Source organism: Sitophilus oryzae, unplaced genomic scaffold, assembly GCF_002938485.1.
Source record: "Sitophilus oryzae breed Bouriz unplaced genomic scaffold, Soryzae_2.0 scaffold_578_pilon_pilon, whole genome shotgun sequence".
Taxonomy (NCBI): domain Eukaryota; kingdom Metazoa; phylum Arthropoda; class Insecta; order Coleoptera; family Curculionidae; genus Sitophilus; species Sitophilus oryzae.
In genome coordinates this window covers 3,187,351-3,206,643 of record NW_022147171.1, presented here as the reverse complement: position 1 = coordinate 3,206,643, position 19,293 = coordinate 3,187,351, and the positions used below count along the sequence as shown (strand labels likewise).

General features: G+C 34.9%; 1 protein-coding gene across 1 annotated transcript; it reads left to right on the top strand.

Moving 5' to 3' along the window:
- Nucleotides 1-16,291: 16,291 nt before the first annotated feature.
- Nucleotides 16,292-17,002, top strand: LOC115887608. The gene has a single exon (XM_030907075.1). It carries the CDS (start codon nucleotides 16,292-16,294, stop codon nucleotides 17,000-17,002), a length of 711 nt encoding a protein of 236 aa, XP_030762935.1.
- Nucleotides 17,003-19,293: the final 2,291 nt, after the last annotated feature.

Genomic DNA, 19,293 nt, shown 5'->3' with positions numbered 1-19,293 from the left:
TATTTTTTTAGGAGCAGAAAATCAGTCACTTGTTGAGGTAGATAACGATTCAAAGGACAGTGCACTATGGCTTAAGCGGAATTTCGAGCCACCAGCTGATGTCCTTACCCACTGGATAAAAAGCTATCCTCTTCGAAAAATAGGAAACTACAAAACGATTATAGATTTCCTTCATACTTCGCCACCTCTGTTACCATACTGTTTCCTCATACTTCGCCACCCCTCTTAACTTTTTCATTTAAGAGATAGAAAGAAAGTTTTAATATAAAATTTTCATATATGAAAGTTTCATAGTTTTTTTCCTTGCCTATTCGAATTTCATAACATAATAAATTGTGGATATTTTTTTAGTAATAAAATGATATATTTTTTAAATGGGACACTCTGTATATTATTATATGGATATAAGGAGACTTCTCTCTGATTTCAAAAATATATGGTTTGTTGACATCTGAGTAAGCCATTTTCGATTTATGTTTGTTTAAAACATCAATGAATATTTGAGGTAATCAAGTCACCTTGATAGTGAAATATCAACAAAACACATATTTGGAATCAGAGCGAAGATGTATTTCATTTTATCTAACAATATACAGGATGTCCCTGTATAGCAAAATAACAAATTTTTAAAATTTTTGGTTTTTCGTATCATATTCGAAGGGGTAAGAAAAAGTATAAAAGTTTCACATGAAAACGTTTTTTCTATCTCTTGAAATAGAAAGATAAACAGGGTGGCCAAGTATGAAAGAACACCCTGTACTGTTGCGATAAAAAAGTAGTAATACAAAAAATAAATCAAAGATATATTACTCCCCGACTAATATTACGCAAATGTTGACAAATAAATGACAAAATAACACAACATTTCTAGCTGGTGTTTACCTCTATTTACCTCTCAATTTTGCTTGACAATTTTGATATACGTTATGTAATAGTCTTGGAGATTATAATAAATTTCCTCGTACTACTTTTTTTGTTATCGCAATAGTACATTATGTAAAGTAAATACAAATAATATAATTTATACGCAGTAGGAATTTCTAAAATAGTTTTCTACAACAGCGTTAACAGTTATTCTATGTTTTATTTCAGGTTTCTTACGACTTTGAACAAATACATTCTTCTAAAGATGTGGATATAGAAACCAGATTCCAGAATCTTTTTGAAAAGGTACAGGATAGAAGAAAATCATCTTTATCGACGTCAGACGATACGATTACTACCAAGGTAAGGATTTTAGTTTAGTTTGAAATTTTCTCTGCTTCGCGTCGATTGTCAGTAGTTTCTAAAAAAAAAATTCTGTGTTATGAAAATTTTGGCACTATTGTTATTAATAAAAAAATAATAAGTGTAGGTACATTATGTACTACTTCTATACAATAAATAAACAATTAGTTACCTTATTTTTTTAGATTCTAAAATCGCCATACAACTTTATTTGCTACCAGCTTTGTTGCTACCCAAAGGAAGAACGAAGGTTCCAAACAGTACAAAGCATAAAATAATAAATACAAGAAGAAGTGTCAAGTCAATGTTAAATTATGGAAACAGCGTGGCTGCCTGGGTAACTAATTTTCAGATATGGCGGCTGGGACATTTGACATGACATAGACATGACAATTTCAATTTTATGAAATTTATTTCCGTTTCCGGTTTTTAATGGCGGGCTGTTCAGGAGGTTTAAATGAGGGTTAATATAAGTTTTTACTCTTTCTAGTAGTAAATAATACAACAAAATTACTCAAAAATATTTATTTGGAATTTAGAGCAATGTAAATATGCAAATCAATATTACAATTAAAGAGCTATAATCCAATAAACTACTGTATCAATATCAAATATTAATATCAGAGATGCTGTGTTAAAGTGAATTAGTAAAGTAACAGTGCATTGACTTACAGAAACATGAAGATAAATAAATGTTTTCACAGCTTCACGGGCATAAAACTAAATAACTGGAAGCAGGAAAAAGGCAACCGGAACCCACACAAAACCTGGAATCAAAAAAAATATGTAAAAAACATAAATATAGGTACATAAGACTTTTGTGAATTAAATCAAACAGGACTTGAATGAAAATAAAATGAATAAAAAATATAATAAATATACATCTAATACCTCATTTGTATTTTAAAAAATATTCTACATACATAGATTTATAGCATTATTGCTATGAAAATACATAACACAGGTACCTATGTGATATGTAATTACGCATTTCTGTTCATCTTGTAGAAAATTAATGTAGGCTAATAATAGTTCAATAATCATAATTTACCTTGTATAACTTGCTTTCAATTGCTCAAAATCACCGATCAGTCTTTAAAGTAGAGATACGGAAAAATCCTTTGGCAAAGAATATCCCAAGATCCTTGGGTTTAAAGTTAAAAAATATAAAAACAGTTAATATATTACCTATTTTTATATAATATGGCCCATACCTTCTACACGCAGAAACGTCGATTTCATCATTTTCTTCATGTAATTAATATCATATATACTTTATTAAAGTGTTAACAAGGAACTTTATACCAAAAACATCTTTGTACTTATAAATTTCAGCCGAAATATCAGAAACAAACTTCCAATCAAATCTAAACGGCAAAAAATAAAATGGCGCCCGTGTTTGCCAGAGGCCTTTGGGAGCTGACGCTGACACACAGACAAAAGACAAAAGAACAGGACGCCGACGTGCATAAAAATGTTCCGTAGCAGAAATTGACAGAAATCATATAGAAATATTCAGATTTTTGTCTAGGACAGTCTAGAAGGCCATGCTTTCTGCCTGGGTAGAACCGCGCCACAACTGTTTCCAATTTTCCGGTTTACTGTCACCCCCCTGGTACAAAGCTCTGGAAGCCGTCAATTGCGGAGACTAGAGACAGTTTTGTTATCATCGTCAAAACACCAGGAGATGTAGAAAAAGCAAAAGAACAAAGGGTAAATGAAATGTTCAAAAAATGTTTAACTGTACAACCCTATATGCTTCTTATTGGTCCAAACTTGAATAATATAACTAGTAGCTTTGTAGTTATAAATAATTCAGAATACAAGTGCTCTTCTGTCATAGATGCACTTAACTTTTGCTTCAAAATATACCAAGTTCTGGATGCTGAATACCCCTACGAAGTAATGCACCTATTGTTTTTAATTCAATGGGTAGTTTTTGGGTATAAAAATAAAAAAGATAGACAAATTCCCTGGATAAATGAATTTTTGTATGCAGTGATCCTTGAATAGTTTAAAATGCAAAGCGTCAAGTTTACCTGTTTTAAATGCAAACGACGTTTTCTGTCATTTACTACTTTAGCAGCACATCTTAGAAGTTCTTATCAGTACTTGCAGAAATATGAATGTGCAGAAGATAATTGCTCTCGGTCTTTTAATGATTTGAATTGTTTGAGAAAACACTACCGGTATGATCATTTTTTGAAATCAACTAAGAGTCCTTCAGAAATAAACTCAAAAAATGAAGTAGAATCTAATGACAATCAAACTAATGAGTCTACTAGTGAATACTATACATCAGAAAAAAGTTGTAATATTTCTGTCGAAAATCCTGTTACTATCGGAGTGTGTAATGATAGAGAACGTCTTAACAATAATAATTATGACTTCGTTGCCAAGTATTTCTCTCGATACTATAGCAACATGTCTATACCGAGAAGTTTTATACAAGACATTTTCAATAATACTCGCATGCTTGTAGAAGATATATTATCGGTTATAAATTATACAAATTTATCCTCCGAGTCAAATAAGTCAGCAGAATCAGAAAACATTTTGTACGTATTTTCAAAAGTAAATGATCAGTTTAAAATGCTAAAGTCAGAATATCTAAGATTCCAATACTTTGAAAAATCCGATTGTTTTCTTCGACCAAAATCGTTCTATATCAGTTCTTATACAGCTCCCTTAGATATAAGTTCACCATCAGAAGCTCCAAAAATGGTAATTAAGAACGCCGAGGGAAAAAAAGTTTGTTTAAAAAGTAAATTTAAATTGTTTCTTGAATTACCAAATGTGTATAGAGATCGTGACATATATTAAAGAGGAGAAAAAATCTCAAACCTTCATTAGTAGTCTTTATCAAGGATCTCTGTGGAAAAAAATAGAAAATAAGTTTGCTGAAAAAACAGTTTTGCCATTGATTGTTTTCTTTGATGATATGGAACCATGCAATTCGCTAGGATCTAGGGCGGGATTATATAAAACTGGTACAGTGTATATTTCTCTGGCTTGTATTCCTCCTCAGTACGCCACTTCTTTAGAAAATATATTTCTGGCTCAACTTTTTTACTTTAACGACAGGAATGCTTATGGTAACGAGAAAGTATTTTCAAATCTTATAAGCGATCTATTAACTTTGGAAACTGAAGGAATTACTATTTCTACTTGTGACGGAAATTTACAAGTTTACTTCACCTTGTTTTTAATCACTGGTGACAATTTAGGTCTTAATTCAATACAAGGATTCAGCGAAAGTTTTACGGCAGAATATTTTTGTCGAATTTGCCGTACACCAAAGGACAAATGTAAAATCGAAACTATTGAAAATAAAAGTTCTTTACGAACCATTGCAAACTATGAAACTGATTCTGTTATTTCAAGCCATGGAGTTAAAGAAATTTGTGTTTGGCACAAATTACCTAATTTTCATGTTACTGAAAATGTTTCAGTAGTTTCAGTAATTTAATGCACGACTTATTAGAGGGCATTCTGCGTTATGATATGGCGATGTTAATTAATTACCTGATTTCAAAAAAGAATTTTACTTTAAAGGACTTGAACGAACGAATAAAATTTTTAAAATTTTCCAAATGTGATGTCGGTAATCAAATGCCTCAGATCAAATCACAACATTTGAAGAATAAATGTATAATTATCTCTGCATCTGAAATGCACTCTCTAACAGTTTATTTCGGCATTCTTATTGGAGATTTGGTTTCAAGTGATGAGCCTGCTTGGCGATTATACATCTTATTATTCGAAATAATGGAAATTTTACTGGGTGACTGTTTTACACAAGCTAATTTAGAATATCTGTCTTTTCTTATTCGGGAACACCACATTAGATTTCAAGAGTTATTCAATGAAACCTTGAAGCCAAAATATCATTTATTGTTACACTACCCTGACATAATTTTTAAAACAGGCCCTGCTAGACGTATTTGGAGTATGAGATATGAAGCTTTTCATAAATTTTGAAAGTCTGTTGTTAATAGTACCACTAGTAGAAAAAATATTCTAGAATCTATATTTTTAAAAGATTCTCTTAAATTTTCCCATCGAATTTTAAGCAAAAGTGGTTTTTCAAACAATATAAATATAGGACCATTAAAGCCCGATATAGATTTATCTTTTTATGAACTAGCTGATGAGTTGAATGCAAGTTATAAAGTTGTGTGATGGATTACTGTTAATAATATGTTTTATAAATCGGGATTTATAAAACATATTATAAATATATAATATAATAAAAGATATATATATATATATATATATATATATATATATATATATATATATATATATATATATATATATATATATATATATATATATATATATATATATATATATATATATATATATATATATATATATATATATATATAATGGAAAATAAATTTCTTGCAGTTTTTAGGTATATAATAAAATTATATATAATAAAATTATATAAGAGTTTCTTGCCTTGAACTGCTAATATAGAGATTAATTCCACGCTGTGTTCGACATAATGTGGATCAACCTGCTCTCACTACCGGTTTCGGGGCCCTACCCCATCATCAGGTGAGCTTGGGTATTTCCACAATATGTCGAGCACAGCGCAGAGTATATAAACACGACTTGTCGTAAAGTAGCGGTAAGATATTACCGCTACCGTGAACAAAATAAATACGTCAAAGCAAGTAATTCATCCCTAAAACCGACAGTAAATTTAATTATAATTTTAACATGATTTATTCGCGTAAACGAATATATATGTTTGAATCAACTACACACTTTTCCTCAGTTAATATAGGAGGTGTTAATTAGAACAAATATGTATCCTTTCCTAATATATACGCTTCGTATGAATTAAACAAATATGCATTCTTTTTTGAATAAATATTTATTTGTCCATATACAACCACATATTTATTTAGATAGAACTAATATTTTTTTAGATCAAGGAGATATTTTTTTCTGTGAACCAGAACAAACCACTTCAACTGATACTTTTTTCCAGCAACCCCCAAAAAAATATCAAAAGAAATAATTGTTGGCAGAAGATATTCTCAGAGTTCAATATCAAACTCTGGATCAGATTCAATATCTGATATTGAAATTTAATTATAAGGTATTATGCTATATTATGTATTTATAAGTTTATTGTTTTAATATTTAGTATTATTATTATTATTATTCATTGTACATTTTATTAGCAACCACAGACAGTCGAATTGGTACTGTAGAACACTACCACATAACTGGGTACTTAACCATTGTTTGGAATAGCATACTGCTGTTTATTATCTTCTAGAAAGATACGAGAATTGACCCTCCCCATAAGTAGCTCACGCACTGCGACTGCAGGTGGATCTCACAAGCTCTCCAACGTTAGCCGAGCAATCACGCTACCCACCAGCGGACGAGTGCAGCGAAGAGGGTGAGGCCTTTCTCCCAACCAACGAATCAACCGAAGCAGATGAAAATTTAAGTATCCCAGTTACATTGTATCTAACCTTATATAGTCGAGACTGTCCCAGCCAGCCAATTGTAGTAGTATCGTTAAATTAGAATATAAGTAGTATTAGTAGTAGATCTTGTTTTATTTAATTCCAAAGCATACTTCTAAATTCATCAACGTCCAGAATTTTGTGGGTTATAGAGTTGCCAATAGAATTTTTAAATCCAGCTACAAGACCTTAACACACATCCATGTTTGCTTTTACAAAGGAATGTACTCTTGTCTCATACATGGCAAAAAAGAAGTAAAATGTTCTTGCAATTTCTTCGATGCATCATCACGACAAAATTGACGATTTGACAGGTGATTTGAAAAAAACAGAAATTATTACAACTTACAATTCTACAACTGCGCAAGAAGTACGAGAAGATGGCCTATGATCCTATTCTATCACGTTTTGAATGTTGCTGGTATTAATTCACAAATAATTTTTGTTGCTAATAATCGGGATATCGACATTTTAAGAAGAAACTTCTTAAGAGATTTGCGGACAAGTTAATAAACCCATATTTGAAAGCTCGTGTCACCATGTCGAATCTACCCAGAGGCCTGAAAACTAGGCTACATGACTTTTCAAGAAACGAACCTGAAGCAGGTCCCTCCCAGACTGGAAGGCCAGCACCATCAGGACGATGCGCGTATTGTGATTGAAGAAAAAAACAGAAAGAGCCGTTTTTCCTGTTTCCACTGTGCAACATATATGTGTTTGGAACACAAAACACCTATTTGTCAGGAATGCCGTCAAAATGCATTTCAAAATGATGAGATGTTATAGTTGTGTTACCTTGTTTGTATTATATTGTACTGGTTATATTATAATGTTTTCTTTCAGGTATTATTACGTTAACCATATCTTAAAGTATGTTCTTTTTGCTATTTTTAAATGAAGTTTTTATAGCACAACTGCTAAAATGAAAGTTCGACTGGAGCTACTAAGCTACATTTTTTATGAAATAAAAACTTTTATCCAATAAATAATAATGTATTTATCCATGGATAATGGCTATTAGAGTTTTTTCAAATTACTTGAAATTATCCACGGTAACCATTCCCGGTCTGTGAGACCGGGGCGACCAATATTTTCCATTGCTTAGGCGCGACCACTGGATTCAATAATTTTTTTTAACTTGGGAGAGTCCTTCCCCTAACAGTCCGTAGCTTTTATTAATATTATTTTCTGTGTAGATTTGCTCCATGCCGGTGACGAGATTCGGAGATATCTATAAGAATACTGCGTCTCTTTGACAGATTTACTGCAGTTTTGTTGCAAGTCGGGTTAGTTAGTTAGTTTTAGCAAAAATGCAAGTAAAAAGAAAAGCTTTATGTGATTTAATTATAGAAAACCGGGGTAATGAAAATGCAATTTTTTCGTATCTTCAGGAGAAATAGAAGACGAAAGCGTATTCATGGCATTATTGGTTCCACTTCAACTTGCCAATGCGGATTCGAGGAATGACGTGTTTTGGTTAAATGACCGCCCATGCTCTAATAATTACTGCCGCCCTTTATCATTTAATTTTGCAAAAAAAAACAAAGATTACGTAACTAACTTTGTTAATAATATCAGTTTTCAAATATCCAAACTTGAAAAAACAAAAATTAAGTATCACGATATTGATAGAACAATCTTTGTAGAATATAAATTATTATTAACCATGATTGATGGAAATATATGCCAAATTCTTACAGGAACGTCATCTTCCGCATGCTGTAATTTATGCGGATCAAAACCTTCTGAAATGAATAATTTAGACATGATAAAAAGAAAGAAAGTTAACAAAGAGGCATTTCAATATGGCTTATCTAGTATTCATGCCTTACTTAGATTTATGGAGTCTGTTCTTCACGTGTCGTACCGTTTAGGATTTAAAAAGTGGACCGCTAAATCATCATTTGATAAAGAACAATTAAAATCAGCGAAAATCAGAATACAGTCGGAATTAAAGCAGCAGTTATTATTGTGGATGTTCCCAAACAGGGCAGTGGTACCTCTAACAATGGTAATACAGCCAGAAAGTTTTTTAAAAATCACGAAATAGTTTCCGATATAACTGGATTCGACAGTAAGCTGCTTAGGCGTTTGGCTGTTATTTTGCAAGTAATGGTTAGCAGTTGTGACATAAAGTACGATAAATTTGAAAAATATGCCCATGAAACAGCAAAAATATTCGTGGAAAATTATGGGTGGTATTACATGCCCTCATCCTTCCATAAAATTTTAATACATGGGGGTCAAGTTATTAGATCTTTAACTTTTCCTGTGGGCCGATTAAGAGAAGAAGCAGCAGAAGCCAGGAATAAGGATTTTAAAAGAGTTCGACAATCCCAGACATACATTCAGCAGTACAGTTTCAGCTCTCGTACGAATACAACGTGTTTATAAAAGTTTTAAAGTGTAGTCAAGTGTTTTTGTTTGAACTAAATAAATAGTTTCGCGAAAAATGAGTGCAAGCAGTGCGGGTAAATACAAACAATTGGAACCGCATAAAGATATCGCAAGAACAAAAAAAACAGCCATAAATTCCGAGCAAGTGTATAAAAACCGGTCTAATTCTCAAACGGCAAAATGCAGCAAAAATGATGGAATAAAAACAAGGTCACAAGTTAGGACTGATTATATCGATATACAGGGTAGTACCGAAAAATTAAATGAACAGTTTTATTATAATGATGTCTTCAAACCCCGAAACTCTATTACACGTTCGCCTCCAAGTCATGAGAGGCAAATTGATGCAAATGATGCCTTAGTGCTAAATGCAAAGAGGACAAGATCAGATTTAAGCCCAGGAAATATAGAAAAACAAAAAATCAGAAAACAAAATGAACCGTACGAGCCACCCGAAAATAAGGAAAAAATTATGAACCAAAGGAAATGAAAAACGAAGCCTTAATTGAAAAAGTATTAAATTCTATGGAAATTCTTCACATGTATATTCAAGAAAAAAATTGCGATTGTAAAGAAGAGCCAAAGGAACAACAAGCTAAAAATGCACTTTTTGACATTCATAAACTACTTACCCAAATGGCATATAAAGTAGGATACTTGGAGAATGAATGCATACATTTAAGAAGCTTAAAAGACGAAAATACACATAAAGACAAAGTAACAAATATGATTTCTCAGCAACAAGAACCAACTAAGATATTACAGAAAACATACAGTGAAATAACTCTTGCCAAGAAAAATACAGAATCAACACAAGTAAATTCAAACACAAACTGGAAAACTCCTCCGAAAGATAATGACTGTGACTTTTTAGTTAAATTCACACACCATTTTTATAGTGCAGGAGCGAAGTTCGCAACCACACCACCCCCCACCCTTCATTTTTAAAATGAACCCAGACGCAAACCAACGTCAACCACCACCCGCCCGCGTATATCGTGGACGCCCCGAGAATCAGCGTGACCCTAACGCTGTTAGGATCAACCCCCGCGAATCTCAGGAAACCAACCCACCACCCCAACCACGTGGCAACCCCCAACGCCGCGGCCCACCTGCTGGAGGTTTAAACAAACCAACTCTAGCAGCCAGAAACGATGCAGCAAAACCCCAGGCTACTTCTGCAAATCCTGCTGAAGGGTCTGTGTTCGCATCCCAGATTAGTGTGCGCGAAACTGTCCAACGACAGACGTTCACACCATCTGCCCCTGCTCTCGTCGAAATCAGCCGACAAACATACGCTGAACTCCTCACCGACGATGCTCAATTGGCTAAAGTATTGCTACCTGAGTACTTCGACTACTACTCTATCGCAATGCTATGGCTCAGAATTGTCCATCTAAAACAGAGGAACTCCCAGCCGCTGACACAGAAGGAACAAGACCTTCTCAACCTGACGCAAGTCACCAGCTTTTGCGTGCCAGAACCACTGGTATTGCAACTAAAACAGATCGGCAACATCACAACGATGACGAAGCAGCACCTCTACCCGGAATTCCCACCACTTCCGACCGCCCAAGTAGCAAACCATGGAGAGTACTACGGTACTCTACAGCTACCCGCCCCTGGTGTAAACAACGACTTACACAACCTTTACGAAGAGATACCATGTCTCGGAGTAATGGCAGAAGCCGTCCGCCAGGCCATCTCAGATGCACCAGCAGGACCATACCAATCGGCACTGAATATCAATGCTGATAATCCAGTCAATGGTAACTTGCTCGGATACAAGCCTCAAAACATCACTTCAACTACTTATGCAGCTAGGCTACAGAAAGCTATGGCCAAGAGTGGGCCCATCCCCAACATGGCACTTAAGAAAACTGACGGAAGCTACACGGAAGGAGATGAAGAGAGAGCTAACCTCCTACTTCATACACACTTCCCAGGTAGCATATCTATTGATACGCAAGTAGCTCCGACCGAACCCCACAATCCTCGCAGGGAAGACTGGGAGACGGCCAAGCTAGTAATAACAGAACAAAAACTGAAATGGGCTATTGACACCTTTCAGCCTTATAAAACAGCAGGAATAGATGGGATTTTTCCTGCCCTTCTAAAGAAGGGTCAGAAAATAGCTACACACCATCTATTAAACATTACAAGAAGCAGCTTAGCGATGGGATATATACCAACCATCTGGAGAAGAGCTAAAGTCATCTTCATACCCAAAATAGGCAAAACTGACTGGGCTAACCCCAAATCATTTAGGCCTATTAGTCTCACATCGTTCATATTAAAAAAACGATGGAGAAAGTAGTGGACAACCATATTAGAGTAAATCATCTACAGGTTAAGCCACTGCACGATAGTCAGCATGCATATAGAGCGGGCAGATCCACAGAAACTGCTCTGTACCAGTTAACTGAGCTAATACAGGCAAGCCTGGATAGCAAAGAAACAGCACTTTGTGCCTTCTTGGACATTGCAGGGGCGTTTGACAATATACCTCACAAGGTGGTCAAGCGATCTCTTGAAACAAAAGGGGCGAACAGTACGATAATTCGCTGGTTTTGGGAAATGCTCTCAACACGAACAGCAGAGGCTGAGATAGGTACCAAAACTGTAGTTGTTAAAACAACGCAAGGAACTCCACAAGGTGGAGTGACCTCCCCCCTACTGTGGAGCTTGGTAGTGGATGAACTACTGGAAGAATTAACTCTAGCGGGAATACACTGCATAGGGTACGCAGATGACATAGTCATCATTGCACAGGGGAAACATGAAGGCACCCTGTGTGATATTATCCAAAGAGGATTCCGCATCGCTGAGAGATGGTGCAGGACTGTCGGGCTGAGTATTAACTCAGATAAAACCGCAGTAGTGCCATTCACCAGAAAGCGAAGTTTGAAAAACTTGAAAAGAATCCATCTAGATGGAAAGGAAATACTGCCATCACAGGAAGTGAAATATCTGGGAATAACCCTGGATAGTAAACTTCTCTGGAACAGGCATATTAAGAACATTACCAGCAAAGCCACAAAGGCTCTCATGATATGCAGAAGACTGGCGGGAAATAGGTGGGGCTGCGCCCCTAACATTTTGCGCTGGATGTATACCATGATAGTAAGACCCATGATTACTTATGGAGCAGTTGCTTGGTATACAAAACTAGAGCAACGTACAGCAAGGCAAACCCTGTGCAAAGTACAGAGACTGGCATGTATCTGCATCACAGGTGCCATGAGAACATGTCCAACAGCAGCAATGGAGGTCATTCTAGACCTAACACCACTGCATATTGTCGTCGGTAGTTATGCCAATGCGACAATGATTAGAATGGTCATTGACGGAAACAGTACTGGGAGAATTTTCAGGTCAGGGGCTTGGAACACCCTCAAAAAGAAAATTCCACTTCTCCAACTCCCAGTGGATGACATACCAAGAATTTACAACTTTGAGAAACACCTCACTGTAGTATTGAGTAATAAAAAGGATTGGAAGAAAGAAACGCTTACTCAGCATATAAAAGACCATACCATCACGTGGTATACTGATGCTTCCAAAACCAAAGCAGGGACAGGGATAGGAGTATTTGGGCCGAAAACTGAATACTCCGAACCAATGGGCACCTACCCCAGTATCCTTCAGGCAGAAATTTGCGCTATCGAAAGATGCGTACAATTTATCTTGGATAGGAACTATCGAAAACAGGAAATTGCCATCCTATCCGATAGTCAAGCAGCACTTAACGCGATCAACTCAGTAACCATCAATTCGAAGTTGGTCAAAGAATGCCTAGAGAAGCTCAACAAATTAGGCAAAGAAAATAAAGTCCTCCTATCTGGGTGCCTGCTCACCAAGGGATAGAAGGCAATGAAAAGCGAATGATCTAGCTAGGAAAGGAGCGAACACTCCACTAACTGGACCAGAACCGTTCTGTTTTCCAAACGGGAACCAACTGAAAGCGGAACTGAAGAATCTGGAAGACTCCATCCGTAACTTGGAATGGGTGTCCTCCAACGGTCTAAGACACTCGAAAAAGTTCCTTAGAACTTATGACCGAGAAAAATCAAAGGTTTTCCTTGATTTAAGTAAAAACAATCTTCGGATTGTCACGGGGTTTCTAACAGGACACTGTCTCCTCAACGAACACCTCAGTAGGCTGAAACTGAGAAACAACGGCGAATGCAGATTTTGTGGGGAAAATGGGGAAACACCAGAACACCTTATCACTGAGTGCGCCGAGACGACGACCATTCGTGCCATGAACCTTGGCACGTCTGATGTCGAAGATGGAGAGCTGGCCTCTGTGGAGCCGTCTCAGATACTGGCTTTTCTTAAAGCCCTGAGACTGTATGATGAGTTATAACTCGTTATAACTCAAGAAAGGGGAACACACAATAGATCTATAAGGTCGCGGTGATTAACTCCCCTTCTAAACATTCTACATTCTAGTTAAATTCAAAAATGAAAATGATTCGAAGTAGTGCATGAAATTAAACAGAGCTTATTTAAAAATAAATTTCATGAATCTGTAAAAAAAGTTAAGCAGTTAGATGGTGGTAGAGTTATCATGGAATGTCATAACCCAGAGCAACAAACAAAACTAAAGAAAATATTACATGAAGATGGTAATTTCCAAGTTGAACTAAAAACAGTACCGATCCGATGATTATGATAACAGGTATTGAAAAAGGATACGAGCGACAAGACTTTGTCACAGAATTGGTAGAACAGAATCCAGATTTCAAAATTAACTTTGGAGAAAATGTACGGGAAAAAATTAAATATGTAACTAAAAAACAGTGTCGCAAAAAAGAGAAAGAAAATTGGATTCTTCAGTTACCTCCGCCTATTTTTAAGTGGGTTATAAAAATGAAAATATTAGTTTCGACCTTCTGAAAGTATTTGTTCAATAACATTATAATGTTTCAATATGTTTTAATTGCTGTAATTACGGACATGTATCTAAACATTGCAAAGCGGCTGAATGTTGTTACCGTTGTAGTGATGCACATCTTGGAAGAAAATGTCCAAATATCAATAAGTTAGACTGTCCAAACTGTAAGAGGCTTCGATTAGCGGATCGAATTCACAGTGCTTTAGATTACCAGTGTCCAGCATATCAATTACAAATGAAGAAATATATATCTAATGTAAACTATGATAATGAGAATGCAACCAAGAATATTTTTTTAGAAAAAAACTAACCAACTTGAAAAAGAATAAAATATCAAAGCATGTTTTATACATCAAAATCTTCAGTCTATTAATAACTGTTTGGACATAATTGAAGCATTTCTGGAAACCCAAAATAACTGTACAGTTTTCTGTGTCACAGAACATTTGAAAACTTCAACACAATTGTGCAATTATAACATAAAAGGTTTCAGTCTAGTTACTGCTGTCTGTCGCAAAGAAGAAAATTCCCATGGAGGTTGTGCCTTCTATGTATTCTGTGAAATTGAATGTAAAATAAGAACAGATGAACTTTCAATGGCTGTTGAAGGCAGTTTTGAGTGTTGCGCGTGTGAATTTCAGTGTAATAAAAAAACGTTTATTATAGTGTGTGTCTACAGACCCCCTATTGGCGATTTTAGTATTTTTCTGTCAAAACTGGAAGAGGTATGTCTAAATTTGTCTAAGATTAATGCTGTAATTTTCTGCATAGGAGATTTTAATGTAGATATATTGAGTGATAGTAGGCAGTGTCGAATGTTGCTTTCATTGATGGAGTCGTATGGAATACACTGCACTTTTTTCCAACCAACGCGAATTACTAATAGAAGCTCTACATGCATTGATAATATATTTACGAATTATGAAGGTAATTACAAAACTTTGGTCTTAAATTCTTTAATATATGATCACACTGCTCAAAAAATAGAAATTGAGCTACCAGCCTAAGAAAAAAATATTACTGAAAAAATTCGAATATTTAACAAAAGAAATAAAGAGCTTTTTAGGTCTTCTCTGACGAGTATAGACTGGTCAAAATTATACAACTTGCCTTCCAAACATATAAATGAACAGTGGAATTTATTTATGAACAATATATGTCACCACTTTAATCAACATTTTCCTTTAGTAAATAAAAAAATATATAAAAATAAGCGAGGTTTTATAAATGCTCCGAAAATAAAAAAATGTAAAAATGAACTTGACATATTGTATGTATTAAAAAGTAAAATAGAATGTGTTACTTTACTGTACAACGAAAAGAAAAAAGAATATAATAAATTGCTAGATGAATGTAAAAATAGACATTTTTCTGAAAAAATAAAGATCTCCAGCAATAAATCAAAAACTACGTGGTCAATTATAGGCGAAATAACTGGAAAATATTCTAGTAAAACTAAATTTAATATGAACGGTAAAAATAATAATATTGCGAATAATTTTAATTCATTTTTTATTGACAGTGCTTCTGAACTACTTGAAAATATTGAAAATGTTCCATTTTTTTCTCATATTCCATATTATCCACATAATATTGAATCAAAACAAATAGATATTACTGAATTAATAGAGTGTGTGAAAGAGCTTCGAAATTAGTGCAGTGGCCGGCTGCGATGAAATATCCATGAATCTTATTAAATTTGTTATTGACGCTATAGCAACACCCCTTTGTTACATAATAAATAATTCGCTTAAAAGTGGAATTTTTCCAGATGAATTGAAGTTGGCTGTGGTTGTTCCCGTATATAAAAAAGATCGAAATATGAAAATTATCGTCCTATCAGTAGGGTAATTCCGGGGTAGTTGGACCATCGGGTTAGATCGACCAGTGCCAAAATTCTCCGTGTTATTTAATTTTTTATACATCTACACCCGGGCACCCCTCCGTTGGACGAATCCAAATATTAAAATATTGTTTTTGTTTGTCTGGCGGCGTTCAGTCACACAGAAGCTTAGTTAGTGTGCACATGTTAGTAATAAAAAAAATTCTATAGTTTAATTACATGCTGTAAAAACAATATATGTAAGTATTTTTTGCCGATTGTATAGTAGATTGTTGCTACCTTAACAAAGTACAGTTTAACCGAATATTTTTATCGCTGAATAGTACAAGGCCGTATTGACAAGGTGGTCCATCTAACCCATGTAAATGGGTTAGTTGGACCGTAATTTTTTGGGTTAGTTAGACCATTGTTTTGTTTTAGATAGTCATAATGCCGACTTTTTATAAAAGGAAAGGCACAGTCAATAGAGCTACTTGGAGCGCAGAGGCCCTTCAAAATGCAATGAATGCTGTTTCCACGGGTACATTAGGTGTTAATCAAGCTGCAAGGGAATATGGAATACCTAAAACTACGCTAAAAAACAGAATAAAATTACAAAAGTCATCAAAGTCACGTTCATTGGGGAAGCAGTCTTGCCTTAATGAAGAAGCTGAACTGAAGTTAGTTTCCCACATTAAAAAAATGCAGAAGTATGGTTTTACTCCAAATCGTGATCTGGTAAGAAGCATGGCTTTTGAACTTGCTGAGAAACTTAAAATTAAGCACAACTTTAATAAAATAAAGAAAAAAGCCGGGTATGATTGGTTGCAGTTATTCTTATCAAGGCATGCAGATTTATCAGTTAGAAAGGCAGAAGGAGTATCAAATGCGCGTGCTGTAGGATTGAATAAGACCGTAGTGGAAGAGTATTTTTCTGTTCTTGAAAATGTTTTAACCGAATATCAATTATTTGAGAAGCCAGGAAATATTTTTAATATTGATGAAAGTGGCCTACAGTTAAATAATAAACCTGGGTATGTTATAGCGGAAAAAGGGTCTAAAACTGTATCCAACATAACTTCTGGCGAAAAGGGGGAAACCATTTCTATTGTAGCATGTTGCAGTGCAGAAGGTGTTTTTCTACCCCCCTATGTATTTTAAAAGGAAAAAACCTTAAGGAATGTCATAAGGACGGAATGCCTCCAGGGTCTGCCATTGTAATGAACGAGAAATCAGCTTACATCAATGCTGTTATAAGAAATAAGAAATGGTTAGAGGAGCATTTCCTGCCAAGAAAGCCTGCTGGTACCGCCTTAATTATCTTAGATGGGCACACATCGCACACCAACTCTGTAGAAGTATTAGAATTTTGTGAAGCAAATGAAATTATTTTACTGTGTCTGCCTAACCATACGACACATTTTCTACAGCCCTTAGATAGGTCGTTCTTTAAATCACTTAAATCACATTATTATTCTGAGTGTAACCGATTTATGGAAACAAATCCTTCTAGGAAAATAACCCGGTACCAATTCGGCAAATTACTTGGAGAAGCTTGGAACAAATCAGCTACAGTTCAAAAAGCCATTTCTGGCTTCAAAGCCACAGGAATCCTACCGTTTAATCCCAGTATCATTCCAGATTATGCGTACTTAAGCGATACGTTAGTTTCGAATTCTGCTAATCAAACTGATGGTATTCCCAACAGACACGCAATTTCTTTAACATCTAATCCAAATATTGCTCCGACACTATCGCCAGTTGCTAGTTGCTCCAAGACACTATCCCCAGTTGCTGGTTGCTCCAAAGATCCCGATTACAATGGTTTGAACCCTCCAAACTGTCGAAATGAACAACAAGCCCAAACAACAGAAATTACCCCAGGAAAAGCCCTGAATGAAATTGCGCCTGTTATTAATACATCTGCTGTTAATACGGTTAGAAAGCGTGCCCGTCAAGTAGCCAATGTTTTGACAAGTCCAGAAAATATTGAGCTGCAAAAACAAAAAAAACAGAAGGCCGAAATAAAAAACAAGTCGAGCAAAGAAAGAGCTAAAAAGAAACGAACAATAACAAAGAGATTAAAAGAAGATTATAGTGATGATAGCAACTCAGAGAGTGAAATTATTTTGCAAGACAGCGAAAGCGGTGACGAAAAATGGGATGAAAACGATTGTACTGGTTGCCGCGAAAACTACTCAGTGACTAGGAAAAAGGATGACTGGTTCCAGTGCACTCGATGTGATAGATGGTCACACGAGGGTTGTATGAAATATTCACAGATGTGTTACCAGTGCGGCAAAACCGCCTCTAAAAACAGTGCCTAAATAAGTCCCTTTAAGAAATTAATGTTGTTTATGTATCCTTATTTTTAGTTCTTGATGCAAATTCGTTTACTTTTATTAAAATTTATATTTTTTAGTTTATAACTTTTGATTTAAAAAGTGGTCGATCTATCCCATATATCTTGGTCCATCTAACCCGAGGACATCGGGATAGTTCGACCGATACCTTTTTTTTAAATTTCACTCATAGTTTCCTTTGTGAATTTTTGTATTTTTGCATAATAAATACTTGCACAATAACTATATAGTTACTTCTTTTTGCTAGATGGCGCTTTCTAAAATTTAATATAGAAGTGTAAAAGTAGGAGCAAAAAAAGTGGTCCAACTATACCGGACTTACCCTATGCTTTCTTCTTTTTCGAAAGTGTTTGAAAAAATTCTGTCTAACCGTATTATTAAGTTTATGATTGAAACAGGGCAATTAAATGACTGTCAGCATGGTTACATAAAAACACGTTCAACAACTACTGCGGTATTTCAGTTTATAAATAACATTTTATCGGCTTTGGAGACAGGAAATATTCCCATGAGAATATTTTTGGATCTATCTAAAGCATACGATACAATTGATCACAACATTCTGATCCAGAAATTACACATGTATGGTATCAGAGGCTCAACTTTACAGTGGTTACGATCATACCTGAGGAATCGAAAACAAAGAGTAAAACTCATAAAAAATCGCGACATAAGTTACTCAAAAGATCTGACAATTAATGTAGGAATCCCTCAGGGTAGTGTTTTAGGGCCAATATTATTTATATTGTATATCAATGACATTCAGACATGGACGGAAGAGAAGAAATGGTGTAGTGTAACAACGTATGCTGACGATACTAATATATTAATAAAAGGGAAAAATATAGGTGATACACTAGAAATGGCTAAAAATATTATGAATGTGGCGCAAAATTGGCTCAACAAAAATCATTTAATATTAAATAAGGATAAAACAAGCACCATATTGTTTAAAACTAAAAGATCCCAGTTGGAAGAGCCACAGCAAATTATTTTTGACGGAACGCCTCTAAAATTTAAGCACGGTATAAAATTCTTGGGATTGGAATTGGACAATACTTTCACGTGGTTAAACCATATCGAAAATAT